We start from the raw sequence: 14,722 nt of genomic DNA, 5'->3' as shown, positions 1-14,722 counted from the left end.
AAAAAAAAATTGAATTAAGTACATACACATCTCACTCTCGCTGCTTTGAAAAATATAAACATATTCAAATAAAGAAAATCATAAGAACAGCCCCATCCTGTTATTTCTGTAACATGTATTGTATGATCCAACAATATGTAAAATAACAATAAACAAGAACTTTTCACCCTGTATTGATCTATAACAATGAGTAAATAGGTTTATATCCCTCGGAGGTTAGCCCGGTAGTCAAGAAGTTTGCTCTATTTTTTAACTTTCTATGTTTAATTTTAAGATTAGCAATATCCATGGATGTTATATTAAATGCATGTGAAAATGTACTCTTAAAATGATCTAGAAATTAATTAAATCTGTTTGATACTGCAGTAATTGTTATGGTTATGATTTGAAAAAAATTATTTTATAAAAAGTTCTTTTAACTGAGATTGATTTGAAAAAATAAGTGTTTGTTTAAAACTATGATTAAAATTGAGATTGAATAAAAAATAATTTAATGTGTTTGGTTAATAATTCTTTTGAAATTGAGCTTATAAATAATTTAAAATATATATATTAATATTGATAGCTTATAAATATTGTAGATTTAACCAAACACATTAAATAATTTAATGTGTTTGGTTAAAAAATAAATATTGAGATTGAACAACTCTTATTTAAATATTGTAGATTTAACTATTGCTATTATATCATGAAATAAATAATACTTTATATAAAATATTTTTTATTGTTCCATTAAACTATCCATAATTCCATTACGTATGAAATATATCCGACAAGAACTACAGTTTTCATAAATTTCTTAAGAGAGCAACAACATCAGGTAAAATATAATTAAGAATAAAATTAAGATTGCGACTAAATTCTATAAATGCAACGTCATTAAGTGATCTCTGTCTAATTTCTATAGTAATTGAATAATGTTTAACAATAATTTTTTAAATAAAACATAATTAAAAATAAAAAATATTTTTTTATTTTGTTGAGTCAGATCTGATTCAATGTATTTTTAGCTTTGAACCAAATCGGTTCGCCCGAAACAATGAAATTAAAGAAAATGGATGAACAATGGAGCATCTGTTCATCCATTTTCCCAGCACAAGAAGAGTTGTTTCTTGTAACATGTGGCTATGCCACAATTAATGGTGGGACCTGTCATTAAAAAATTATGATAGAAGCATTGCCAAATGTTAAAAATTATAGTTGTAGGTGAAACTCATCCATAACTATAATACCAAACAATCACTAAATCTAAAGTAACATGTGAATGTTTCAGCTAAATCAATCGAGACTTGTCAATGTGTTACACAAGAACAAATAATCAAATCCTAAATGGTTATGCTCTCACAAATAACTTGAATAAATTTATTTGCATATAAATTATATTTTAAAATTATATTTTACAATTTAAATTTTAAAAACAAACTTTAAAAATCGTACCACCAAGGATCTAGAGATAGCAAACACACCACAAATGTAAAGCATAAAAAACCTAGAAAAAATTAAAAAAAAAAGTCCTTTCATTAATATGTTTCCCATTAAAGAGTGTTATGTTGTTCAAGTAGGAGGTTTGGATTAAGAAAATTAATTAATAAAGGACCATATTATGAAAACTTTAGGAGTACAGGGATGTGCAAAGCTAATTAGCCCTGATTCTGTCCTTATCTACAACAAAAATAAACGAACAGATATATTGGAATAAAAAAGCAAGTTGTGGACAATTTGCAGAAAAGAGACCCACTTGATGGAAGAAACTTCGACGGCTGTTGCTAGGGCGGGCCTTGGATTCGCCAATCTATCCTGAATTAGGCCCATTTTGATAATTAGTCTAAACTATCCCAGACCCTATATTAGCTCAGGGCTGGTTTGGTAAATGCAAAAATATATTTGTTACCATGAAAGTTTCTATGTTAATTTTTTTTTAAAAAAAAAAACTCTAAAAACATCATTCTTTTATTGTGGCATGGGAGAACTTTCATAGTAGATTCACTCAATGCAAATATTTTTTTCCTGGTCCTTAAGTTTTTTTTGTTCCTTTAATTTGGTCTTTTAACATTATAATGACTCAAGATTATCATTATGGAACCTTGCATTAATGCTTGGTTTAGCACACTTAAATTTAATTTCATTGATTTACAAGAATTATAGATTCAGTAACCAAAATTAAAAATTAAGCAATTGTTCAATCCCTTTTACATGCTAGCATTAGGAATTAATTTGCATGGTCAATAAAATATATTTTTTTCCGGTCACTTAAATCTTTGTCTTCTAATTTAACAATTTTAAATTATTATTTTTTATTTAACTTAGTAGTTTGTTATGATTGCCTGTAGAGGGAAAATTCTAGCACTCGATTGATGCTCGATTTGACAATAAACTAAAATTATATTCATGAAAAACAATTAAGTGTTATGAAACTAAAATTGAAAGTAAGAACAATATGGTGGGCTAGGATAAACTTGCAGTGCAAAATAGTTGACACATGTTAAGGTTTGCTATCATGTTTTGGCAGCACATGAGTCTTTATCCAATGGCATAACACTATCATCCGCACTTGCATTGTAAACGTCATAGCGAGATCTTCCCGATGACTTACCAAAAACAAGAGATCTTCCCGATGATGGGGCATATGTGATAATTGGTGATGCTTGGAGGTCATTTTTATTTTTATTGGCCCTTTTCCCTTTCTTTTCTCTCCTCAAAATTTGTACATTCTTACGAATTTTTTTTTTGTCTTACCATTCTATTTCTTAAAAAAAAATTTAAGTTTTTTTTTAAATTATTTTTTTAATTTCATCATTTAACATTAATTTTATTAAAAATTAGGCTTTATAATTTTTTTTTATGGACCAATCATAATTTTATGAACTTAGTCACGAGTTTAAAATGTTAACTTAAGTTAATATTTTTTTACAATGAATTTTTTTTCAGTTTTATCTTTCAATATTAGATTTATTGAAAAATGAGTTTTGTGATTGTTTTTATTTTCTTTTCTAAGTATAATAACCTAAGTTGTGGGTTTGGTGGGTTAGCTTAGGTGACTCAGATCTTTTTTGAATTGTTTTTTGAAATTGAATATTTTTTTATTTACATCCTTTGATATTAAATTAATTTGAAAATTAAGCATCATAGCTTTTCCTGGTTTTCCTTTTATGATCTAGCTCATGGGGTTTAACAATCTTGCTTGGTATTTTTGGTGCATCATTTTTATTTATTAATTATTTTTTTAATTTCATCATTCTACATTTAAATTGTTAGAAATTAGACATTATAATTTGTTTCTATGTAATTATCCAGGCCTCATGACTAAGATTGCAGGTTTGATATGTTAACTCAGGTTGATTTGGATCCTCTTTTTTGTTGTTTTTTTAATTTTTTTTAAATTTTATTGTTTGACACTAGGTTATCCAGAGATTAAATTTTGTAAATTATTTTTCTTTTGAGAAGATTTATTTTTATGTAGGTCATCATAATTGTTTTTTATATTTTTAATGCATTTATTTATTGATGTTATTTTTTTTCTCTATATCATATTATTAGATGAAGCCATCTTATTAGATTCAAACGAGTCTATTACCTATAATATGAATATTTTTTTTATTTCTTTTTTTATATAAAAAATTTCACCCTGGATTGTGTGCTATGTATTTAGTTAAGACTCAATTAATGTACTCTTGAAAAATCTTAAAATTTTATTGTATGTATCAAATTTTATAAAGCATCTTGAATAACTCCAAGGTTTGATGATCCAAAGAATTATGAATCTTTGCCGGCTCTCTTGGTTGGTAGTAATATATAATTTCGCTGACACTTCGTTCATGGCAAGGCCTGCTGGATTTATCAAACTGCAAGTGTTCATTTTCTCATTCAATTAATCAGTTTCAACGAAATTATTATACTTTGATCAATCGGCACCCCCCAAAATACTTTGACGCAACCATTGAGACAACGACGTGGAAGGAAACTGGAGTTCAATCATCACCATAAGCATAATTCACAAACAACGAGTCTGGTTAGTATAAAAGTAAATCAAATTGACTTTGAATTTTCCTCCCTGGCCTGCTAATAACTGCATGTGGAAGTTTCGCAGATCACAACACAGTACTCTGTTTTGCTCAACGATCATGATCCTTTTCTTCTTTTTTTCTGGGAATTTTCAAAGAGAGCTTCGACTGCGAAGCTTGTGAGTGGATTTGCTTTCCAGGGGACATGGCCACGAGAATCCTTGTTCTGGGATAGAAGGAGCTGCGTGTGTGCGTGGCTCCGAAAGAGAGAGAACATTGCCAGAGCTTTTGTAAATGCTACTGCTGGAACATATTATACGATTCTTTTTATTTTTTATTTTTTTTGAGAATGGGAATCCAGAGACCTTAACACGCTTTTGATTTATGAATTATTATTATTATTATTATTTGGTTTAGTTTAGAAAAAAAGAGTACATCACTCTCTATTATTATTTCTCACTTCCCAGCAGTTTCTGTGCGACGAAAAAATCATTTGGGAAAGTCGGATTGTTGATATATATTTTTTTAAATAGAATAAATATATTTTTTGGACTAAAAAAATCATTTCAACAACCCGTTTATATTTTAATATGCTTAATGTTAACACTTTTGGGAATTTTTTAATAAGAGTATTGAGAAAAGTCATGGAGATAAAATAATATTTTTTTAATAATATATTTTAATTAGCTGCTGTGCGTTTTGTTACGCAGGAGCTGCTGCGTTATTCACATGGATTTACCATGTTCCAAAGAAAAATGGCAAAGTGAATAATTTGAAAAATACATATATGGTGAAAAACAAATATTTATCAAACATGCGGAATCATTAAAAATATAATAGTGGTTGTTTATTAAAATATTTTTTTATAAATAAATAAAAATAATATTTTTTATTTTTTAAAAAGTATCTTTATCATCATTACATCAAAACAATTTGAAAATATTAAAATTATAACTTTTAAATAAAAAATCAAATTTTTATAAAATGCAATTTGAAATTCAATTCAAATCCACTCATACTCCTTTCCGATACAATTGACTAAAAACAAAGTGATTTTTTTAGAAATACAGTATAAATTGTATTTTTAAAAACTTCAAATTATATAATTTTTATTAAAAATTAATTTTTTATATATTTTGAATCATTTTATTTTATTGTATTAATTTTAAAAATAATTTTTTTAAATTTTTTTAATATAAAAAAATATTTTAAAAAATAATCAGATTGTATAAAACCTGACTTCAGAATTTAAGAGATCAACGGGTGGAGTCAAATTGCCATGCATGCATCAGTCTATTTTTTTTTAGATTAACATGGGTGTCCGAGCCAGTTTGCGTACACCACGACTAATCCCACGGGTCCTAAAATTAACAATCATATAAAACTTCAGTGACCATCATATAAGTAACCAAAAACTCGAATATGAAACCACAGATAACAAACCTCTTAATCTTATGTTGTTACCATTTGTTCCATTTTAATTGAACGAATGAATGTGACTGGACCACGTAAATATTGGAGTAATTTGCCTTGCTCTTTCCGAGCCACCCGCGTACGTCCGCTGGCCACCCGTGGCATTGACAGTTATAATATTAATTTTTTTTTTTCTTGGGAGGAAATTGGATCTTTTCTTCAACGGAATAATTTAATAACGCGATAAAAGGACATTGACTTGTACGGTTGTACGATTTTCTGTCCTGGGTGTTTTCTCGGAAACTCCCATGAGTGACGTTAGTAAATTAAAAGCCTTTTGTTTTTGCCCTTATTCTATATTTATCTACTACATTAAGAATAATTTAATAAATATTGGTTTCAATGTGTTAAGCGAGTCAACGAAGAATATGCTTCATTAGTTATAACATGAAAAATATTATAAATATTGGATCTAGAATTCTCTATCTCATGTATGAATATTATTTGGTCATTTTTTAAAGTAGAACTTTTTTACAATTAAAAATAAAATAAAATAAAAATATTACAATATTTGTTAAACTTTCTAGATACGAATGAAAAATTTAATGACTTCATGGTATATATAAATTGCAGACATCAAATCTCAAAACACTTAATTTTATTTATTTATATTTCAACTTATTAAGAATTTATTATAATTTTTTATATTAAAAAACTAAAAAACTCTAATACTATTAAATAAAAACTAGAAAAGCATAATAATATAAAATAAAAATTGAAAAAAATAAAATTAATGGAGAAAAATATTTATTTTCCCTAAAAATCTCCTGAATCAGTCTCTCTAGGTTAAAAGAAACTCTCATCGAGTTCAAACCTCAGTCGAAAACCGTCATTCACCACAAATATCCTTTTATGTGTGGTTTATTTTATCATGATTTCCTAACATTTTTATGCAGACTACCCTATCATGAGTCCCTAACTCAATGTTTTTGTGTGAGCTGCTCCATCATAAATTCCTAACAAAAGACCTTTAAGTAAGTCACTCTATTGTAAGTCTCGCTACCAGTATTTCCAATGATAGCAACTAACACAAACAAAAACAATAGCTGGTTCTTGGACATTTCTTTTTTAAAGGGACCTTATCATCCTTACCTACACAAGCACATAATGTTCTGTGATTTTTTTCTGTTATAATTATTCAACAATATAGAACAATTAATCAGCAAAAATCATAACAATCTTAAATTTTTAAGACATTTGAGCATTGATATCAGGAAAACAGGGTAATTTGTTTTCATTGGTAATCTAACCATGTAATCATATTCAAGTCTTAACCTTTCAATAATATAATGTAGATAAAAATTTAGTAGAGTTTTCTTTTTTCGAGTCACTAAATAGTTCTTTTTTTCTCCTAATAACTTGTATAATAATCAATGGAAAGTTCTAATCTCATTCACAAACAATTCATATTTAAGAACAGGCTTTAGGCCACTCAATTGAATAAATAACACTTTTAGCAGTATCAATCAAACATATCATCTACTAAAAGAAAATGCATTTAACAAATTATATATAACTTTTCCTTGAGTAAATAATTCACCTTCACGATATAATTAATAACATATCTATATTCTATTTATGACATCAACATTATACCTTATCCATGTCAATAAATATAATTAACTAGTACATTTGTCATAATACAAAAATTTTATATAAAAAAAAACTAGCCATGCATTAATCTTCGTTTCTCAGCTAGTCTGATATATGATGAATTCTTGCAAAACACAACATTCACATGTAATTCTCTATAATAAAACTTAATAGTAAACACATCATATCCCTTACAAAAATGTTGGGTAATTTCCAATACCTTACCTTATGAAAGATATAAATTAATAATTCATATACTCGTCTTAATTACCTTTACCATAACCTGACAATCTCTTTATTCTCTATAACCTTTGTCATGGCATACACAACTTTTGATTCACGGTACCAACAATACTAGCAACAACAATTGCAAGGGCAACTTAAAGCTAGATAACATTTCCTCCTTTCACCCTCATCATGTTATGTGATGTTTAGGATTAATACTAGTTGCTTGCACGGTAACAGAGAAAAAACCTAGCCCATCTATACAGATTATGCCAAATAAAAAACCCAATCCATATTATTTCTTATTCAACTCAGCTCAAGAGCCATCATATAGCATATAAAATGTTGTTAATAATGACATTTCTTGTCTCATGCATCCTCAACACTTCCCCTTCTTTCTTCTTTGTATTACCATGCAAGCAACTAGCATTAGTCTTAAAAATCACATAACATGAGGAGGGTGGAAGGAGAAAATGTTAAGGGTGGAAGGAGAAAATGTTATTTGGCTTTGAGTTGCCCATGTTGTTATTGCTGATGTGGCTGGTTCCATGAACTACATGAGAGGAGAAACAATGGCGTTAATGGCGTATATGGTGATCCTTAATGGTTGTTTCTGGCTGAAATGAAGTGTAAGTGTAATGTAAAGTGTTGTACAAGTAGAAAAGAGGTGGTACATGGTAGTTGTACCATGGGGTGTAAAGTTGTGTTTCAGATTGGTTTTGTTGGTTGAGGACAAGGTTTTATTGAGTTATTACTATCTTTAGCCCTATATTTACACAAGGTAAGTTTTAAAACAAGTACTCTATGACCTCCAATCAAAATCATTAGGAATTATTATGCTTTGATATCAGCTGATGCAAATAAAAACAAAGGATAACAAGATTTATTACAAATCAAAACCGTTAAAAATTATCAAAATATTTAATTTTATTTATTCGTGTCTTTATATATAAAAGGATTATTACAACCCTTTATATAAAAAAAAAACTCGAAAATACTAATTATAATAAAATAAGAAAAATATTCTCTTTAAATAGGAAAAAAAATCTAGAAAAGTATAATAATACAAAATAAAAAAGAATTAATTAAAAAATATCTATTTTTTCAAAAAATAAAATCCTACATTAAACGACAAAGTGTGGCAACCGGAAATCGGTTCTGATATAACTCCCTGAAAATTCTGCTGTACATACATAGATGTACCATAACAACTACATTCAACCAGCATGAAAGCGATACATATAGCATTAAAAGTTGGCCTACAAGATCGACAGCCAGTGAGGTCTAAGAGGCCGACCATCACGAATTCAAACCTAAGGTAAAAATCCAAACCTCTAGAGTCCTAGACTACTGCCCCAAAAATGATTAATTAATTAAGAACTGGAATGAAGCATCATCTTCTTGAATTCCTCAAAATCAAGAACCCCATCTAAGTTTGTATCATATCTACAAATCATACTTCTACAATCCTTGCCAGTCGTCTCATCCCATAGTCCAAGTCGTGACAGCATGCTTTGAAGCTCCTCGATAGAAATGAATCCGTCGCCGTCAGAATCAAACACCTTAAATGCCTTAACAAGGTCACAGTCCTCCCTGTTGCAGCCCTCCTGATCATCTGCTAGTACTGCCTCGCTGTCTCCGCCGCCGCTTTGCTTTGTTATGGAGTCGTAGAATAACAAGAACTCATCAAAGTTGAGGCATGACTTCCCCACCGAAGACTCAAGCTCCTCCAGACTAAAATGGACTCCTCCGATGCTTTCAAGAAGCCAATTGAGCTCCACTGCACTCAAGAGACCATCACCATTTCTGTCGAGTTCTAGGAAAATCCGGTGCAAGTCATTTGTTTTAAGGAGACACATGATGCACCCAACTCAAGAATCACCGAATAGCACAAAAGAAGATGAGATGCTATTTTTATTCTGCCAACATACTAGCCTGCAGGTATTGGTGACCTAACGTTAAGATAGGAGAGATTGTGTGTGTGTATATATAGAGGCCCCATGGGCTTTCTTTACAGGGGAAAAACACGAAGAAAGCAAACTTTTTCTGGTGAAATAATGGTCGAGGAAACTTGCAAGAAGCTTCATGCGAGTCGTGATAAATGCCAAGTCTCGAGTTTCGTGGGCCTCGTGGGTTGATTTTTCCAGAACTTTCGCTTCCATAGTTGAAGTCTCTAGCCACTTCCATTTGGCCTCGACACACGAGGTTTACTTTAAAACGGTCCATTTAATTTTTCCTTTTACTAATCACAGACCAAAACCGTCCGCAGAAATCTGTTGTTTTTAGACTCCATACAATGTTGTTAGAATTGAGAAGATTGAATTTATATGTCAGTGGGTGTGTGTGTGCGTGTGTCTATATATATATATATAATGTAAAATCGTTTTAAAAACTCAAAAACTAATACGATACAATTGAAATTAGTTTAACTCGGTAAAATCATGATTTTAATAACGTTTTTATGTTTTCATTTGAAATATAAATACCAACTCCCTTGAAGAAAAAAAAAAAAAACCTATCACTTTTGGAAAATATTGCTGCAGCATCATTCACCATTTGATGAAATATAAATATTAGTTAGGAAGTTAATGCAGCGGGCTAATTTTTTATATAAAAATATTAAAAAAATAAAAATTTAAGGGTGTTGAGTTTAGCTATAAATTTATATCTAAAAATATTGATTTTAACTTTAATATCAGATCCAAAAATCTTGGATCAAAATCTAATTGTAACATCAAATTCAATCATACTATTTATAATACAAGTAATAATATTTTTAACAACAACAATAATAATAATAAACTTGTTAAACCCAAGTTTTTATAGGTTTTTATTTTTTGAAATCAAATTTATGATTTTTCTTTAATAGTAATAATATTTTTTAAAAAATATTTAATAATAATAATAATAATAATAATAATTATTATAAACTTGGGTTTGACGCCCCTACCAAACTCACATTACCTAGATCTAGTGTTCTAACCAAATCTAATAACAACAATAACAACAACAATTGATTTTTCCCTTCAAATCAAATATATGTTTTTTGATAGTAATAATGTTTTTTTAAAAATTTAATAATAATAATGAATATAAATATTTATAATAATAATAATAATAATATTAAATTTATCTGATCCAACTTTTTATAGTTTTTAATCTCTTCAAATAAAATTTATTGTTTTTCTTTGATATTAATAATATTTTTTTTCAAATTTATTATTATTATTATTATTAAACTCATCTTACCCAAGTTAATTCATATGATTTTTAACCCCTTTAAATCAAATTTATGATTTTTCTTCAATACTAATAATTTTTTTTTCAAATTTATTAATGATAATGATAAGTTTTTCAAATTTATTAATTATCATATTAATAATATTAATATTAATAATAATTTTAAACTTTCCTGATCTAAATTTAAGTGAGTCTGGTGTTATTGCCAGACTCAAGAGCTTTGAACCTCTCTTAAATGCTAAATCTAAGAGTCTTGGGTTCGAACTCTAGAGTCTTGGTCTAGGTGAAGCTGCAGGACCCAAATGACTTAGGTCTAATGTCCTTGTCCCTTTAAAGTAACTTGGGTCCTTTTCAGTCCCAAATTACTTAGGTTTGCAAATGGATACCAGACTCTAGTTAATAACGACAATAATAACAATAATAATTGATTTTACTTTTTAAATTAATTTTAATTTTTTTTATAATAATAATATTTATTTCAAATTTAATACTATTTATAATATTAATAATAATATTATTATTAAACTTTTTTGACCTAAGTTTTTATAGTTTATATCATTTTCAAATAAAATTTATGGTTTTTCTTCGATAGTAATAATATTTTTTTTTCAAATTTAATAATAATAGTAATAATAAACTTGCTGACACGACTAAAATATTGATGTCTTCACTTGGGTTTGACACCCCTACCAGACTCACATTACCTAAATCTAGTGTTCTAACCAAATCTAATAATAACAATAACAACAACAATTGATTTTGCCCTTCAAATCAAATATATGTTTTTTGATAGTGGGTGGCCAACTTTTGACTTGGTGACAATCTTTATCTTCTCTTGTCTGCCCAAAACGTCATTGATAACGTCAAAATTGGAGCCAGTTGCAAACATGAAAGTTGTAGGCAATTGTCTCAGCTTTCTTGTGTAAAAATTTCAGCTCATTTGGACTTCTAGAACTCCAGATATGGCCAAAATACCGAACAGTGCTCGGGCTGGAAGACAGATTCGGGCTTCTTTGTTGTTGCTACAATTTGGACTTGATAATGGCCTTTTTAGATCTTGGGCTCCATATGAAAGTTGTAGGCCTATGTCTTACCTTTCCATCCATATAAATTGGACCTAAATCTGAGATCTGTAGCTCCAGATATGACCCAATTACCGAACAGTGTTCCGGTTTGGATTGCACCGACATCTCTTTTCTAAGTTTGGCCATCTCTTTATCCTTGCAATTTAAGTTCAAGTCATCAATCAATCCTTTCATTTATTTGATAGGCCTGCATTAAAAATAGACATTTACCACAAATTATAGGTATCTTATATTATTAGATACATTATTATAAAACATATTTTAGTTAAGGAGTTATTGATACTTCAAGTGTAAAATGATGATATAAAACCATGATAAAAATGCACTTTTAAGTACTAATCACTTGCAATAATAATAACAATAATAAACTCATTTGACCTAAGTTTTTATAGCTTTTAATTCATTCAAATCAAATTTATGGTTTTTTTCAATATTAATAATAATTTTTCAAATTTATTAATTATTATATTAATAATATTAATTATAATAAAAATAATAATATTTATGATAAAAATAATAATATTTTTAATGTTAATAATACTAAATAAAAAAAATAAAATAAAAATGAAAGTGCATTAATAAGATAAAGAAACCAAATCATTAATATGATTTGGAAGATGCTTTTTTATCTTTATTTTAAATTGTCAAGAATTGTTTTGGTATTTATTCTAATTACTTTTGGTCTTTATCAAATAAAACACATAGCACAAAAAAACTATATTTTTGTGGAGGAAAGTAGAATAATAAGAAAAGAAAGAATTACACGAATTATTTTATTTTGATGAAATTTAAATTCTTAGTTTTCTTACAAATTTTTTTATCAATAAATATTTAAATAAATAAAAAATTGAATGCCTCCTTGCGATATAGGATTATTATCTATTTCTCGGCTTTTCAATTTAGTTTTTAAGTAGTGAAAATAACTCTTTTAAATATTTATTTACATGTTAAACATATACTTTGACTTTTTACTTAACAATTAATTTTTTCTTGAAGCTAAAAAGCATTAAAAGTGTTTGAACACTTTAAAATAACTCCAAAATAAAAAAAATCAAACCAAATCTAATTTTTTTTTGCAAATTCTAATTTATCAAAAATAATTGATGGACAAAAACCGCCACCAATAAACTTTTATTTTCAAGATTAGTCCATTGACATCAGGTTTTGTATAACTAGAATGTTTTGACAAAATTTTCTCCCCTCTCACTATTTTTTTAGGCCACTTTCTTTCTCTAGTCTTAAAATTCAAGGGCTGAAAAGTGATGAAAACAAAGTTTGAGGATCGAAATAGAACAAAATTTGAAGGACTAAGAAGTAAGAAAACGAAAACATCAAAGACTAAAGTGAAATTTGTTACATCACTGTAGCGCTGCATTTACATGAACCACTAGTGCTTCGAAAACTTGAAAAAATTGAAGGATTTGGTTAGTGTAAATAACAGGATTGCAAAGCAGTAGTGGCTTCGAACAATCCAAGACAGGTTCCAAATCCCTTATCCCTTGTTTCTTTATCAGACACCATCAAAATATTATTACTCAGCACATATTTACCTCCTTCAAGAAGCCTAAAGCTCGAGCCTCTATTCTCCTTTTCCACAAAGATTAGTAATTTAAGAAATTATAATTATAAAAATTATTGAGTAATCAATAATTTAAAAATATAAGTAATTAACTATGTTCTTTCATGACATGTAATCACTATTACATAATTTGCTTGCCCTATTACTGAATATATATATATATATATATATATATATATATTATATTTTGCTATTTAATTTCATTGAATTGTTATCTAATTATTTTTTTATTAGTAATGATATATATCAAGTATCTTACTAATTTTTTTCTGTCATAAAATATTTTTTCTGTCATAAAATATTGACTCTATAATACCTTTAGTTTTTATTATTTATGTAATTGTCATGACCCGAATCTCGGATCCATGACTGACACATAGATAAGGTTTCCCTCCAAAGTTCCATACCTATACGAACCCAAACTTATCCTAACTCAATCAAAGTTTAACGCAACATTAATAACAAAATCAACTTCATAATATAATTGAATTGTCTTAATACAAAAGTTAATATAATTTTATAGTTTTGGAGCACTAACTAGACATAAAAAAAAAATATAAATTTACAACCAAAAGAGCAGGTTCTGAAGGTCCAACAAAAATGACCTGCTATCAATCTATAAGCCTGAAAATGATAAATAATGAGAGTGTGAGTTCAACAACTCAGTGAGTAGATATTCAATATACACACACGAGGTAATACAACAATGACAAATATATACAAAAATATGGCTCTAGGTTCTTATAAAAAGGTTTCTCAAATAAGCCATAACAAGAATATCATATGGTAAAACTCGTCAGAAAATCAAAATGCAATGAGCATGAGGCTCCGTATTGTGAGATGATCAGTCCACACAAGTTGGTGACTCCCCCAACCAACTAGGGTTTAGATACGATGTGCACAAAAACTAACACTACCTTATTAGCATGGGTATTCTGACTGATATACCATAGGTTCATAATCATAATCAAGCAAACATATTTATATCTCAAGATTCAACTCATAACATCAATCAAATGAGGAGTTATTAATTCAGAAGTCAATTCAAAATACATATTGGCTCATATCAAGAATTCAGATTCAACAAATGATTATGCTTATCATAATAAGGATAATAGTCAACATATATATTATCAAGAAGCATGATCCAAATCATATTAACAAATCAAATATTTATAATATTTCTCATGCATATGGAAAATTATCCACTCACCTAACTCAAAAGCAAACAAAAATTAAAAGCAGACACCGAAAAAAATCCTACTAACATCCTGCCGGTAGAATATCGAGATTATCTGAATACAAAGGAAACATATTCAAGAATGACTCAAAAGAACATATAACCTATTCAATACACTTAACTAAGGGTCAATTTCATAACCCTATATGTTTTTAGACTAAACTAGTTATTTTCTCAAAGACCCAAAATTTAACCATCATTTATTCATCAAAGAAATCTGAAAAAGCTAATATTATAGTCAGGGACTAATCTATAATTTATCATATTTTTTAGGGCCAAATTGTAA

General features: G+C 28.1%; 1 protein-coding gene across 1 annotated transcript; it reads right to left on the bottom strand.

The window, feature by feature from the left end:
• Positions 1-8,429: 8,429 nt before the first annotated feature.
• On the bottom strand, positions 8,430-9,276 carry LOC105114212 (probable calcium-binding protein CML44). The gene has a single exon (XM_011010697.1). The coding sequence runs from the start codon at positions 9,149-9,151 to the stop codon at positions 8,666-8,668; it is 486 nt and encodes a 161-aa protein (XP_011008999.1). The 5' UTR covers positions 9,152-9,276; the 3' UTR covers positions 8,430-8,665.
• Between the last annotated feature and the right edge of the window lie 5,446 nt (positions 9,277-14,722).

The sequence above is a fragment of the Populus euphratica genome, unplaced genomic scaffold, assembly GCF_000495115.2.
Source record: "Populus euphratica unplaced genomic scaffold, PopEup_1.0 scaffold691.1, whole genome shotgun sequence".
NCBI classification, from domain to species: domain Eukaryota; kingdom Viridiplantae; phylum Streptophyta; class Magnoliopsida; order Malpighiales; family Salicaceae; genus Populus; species Populus euphratica.
This window is presented reverse-complemented; position numbering and strand designations above follow the sequence as displayed.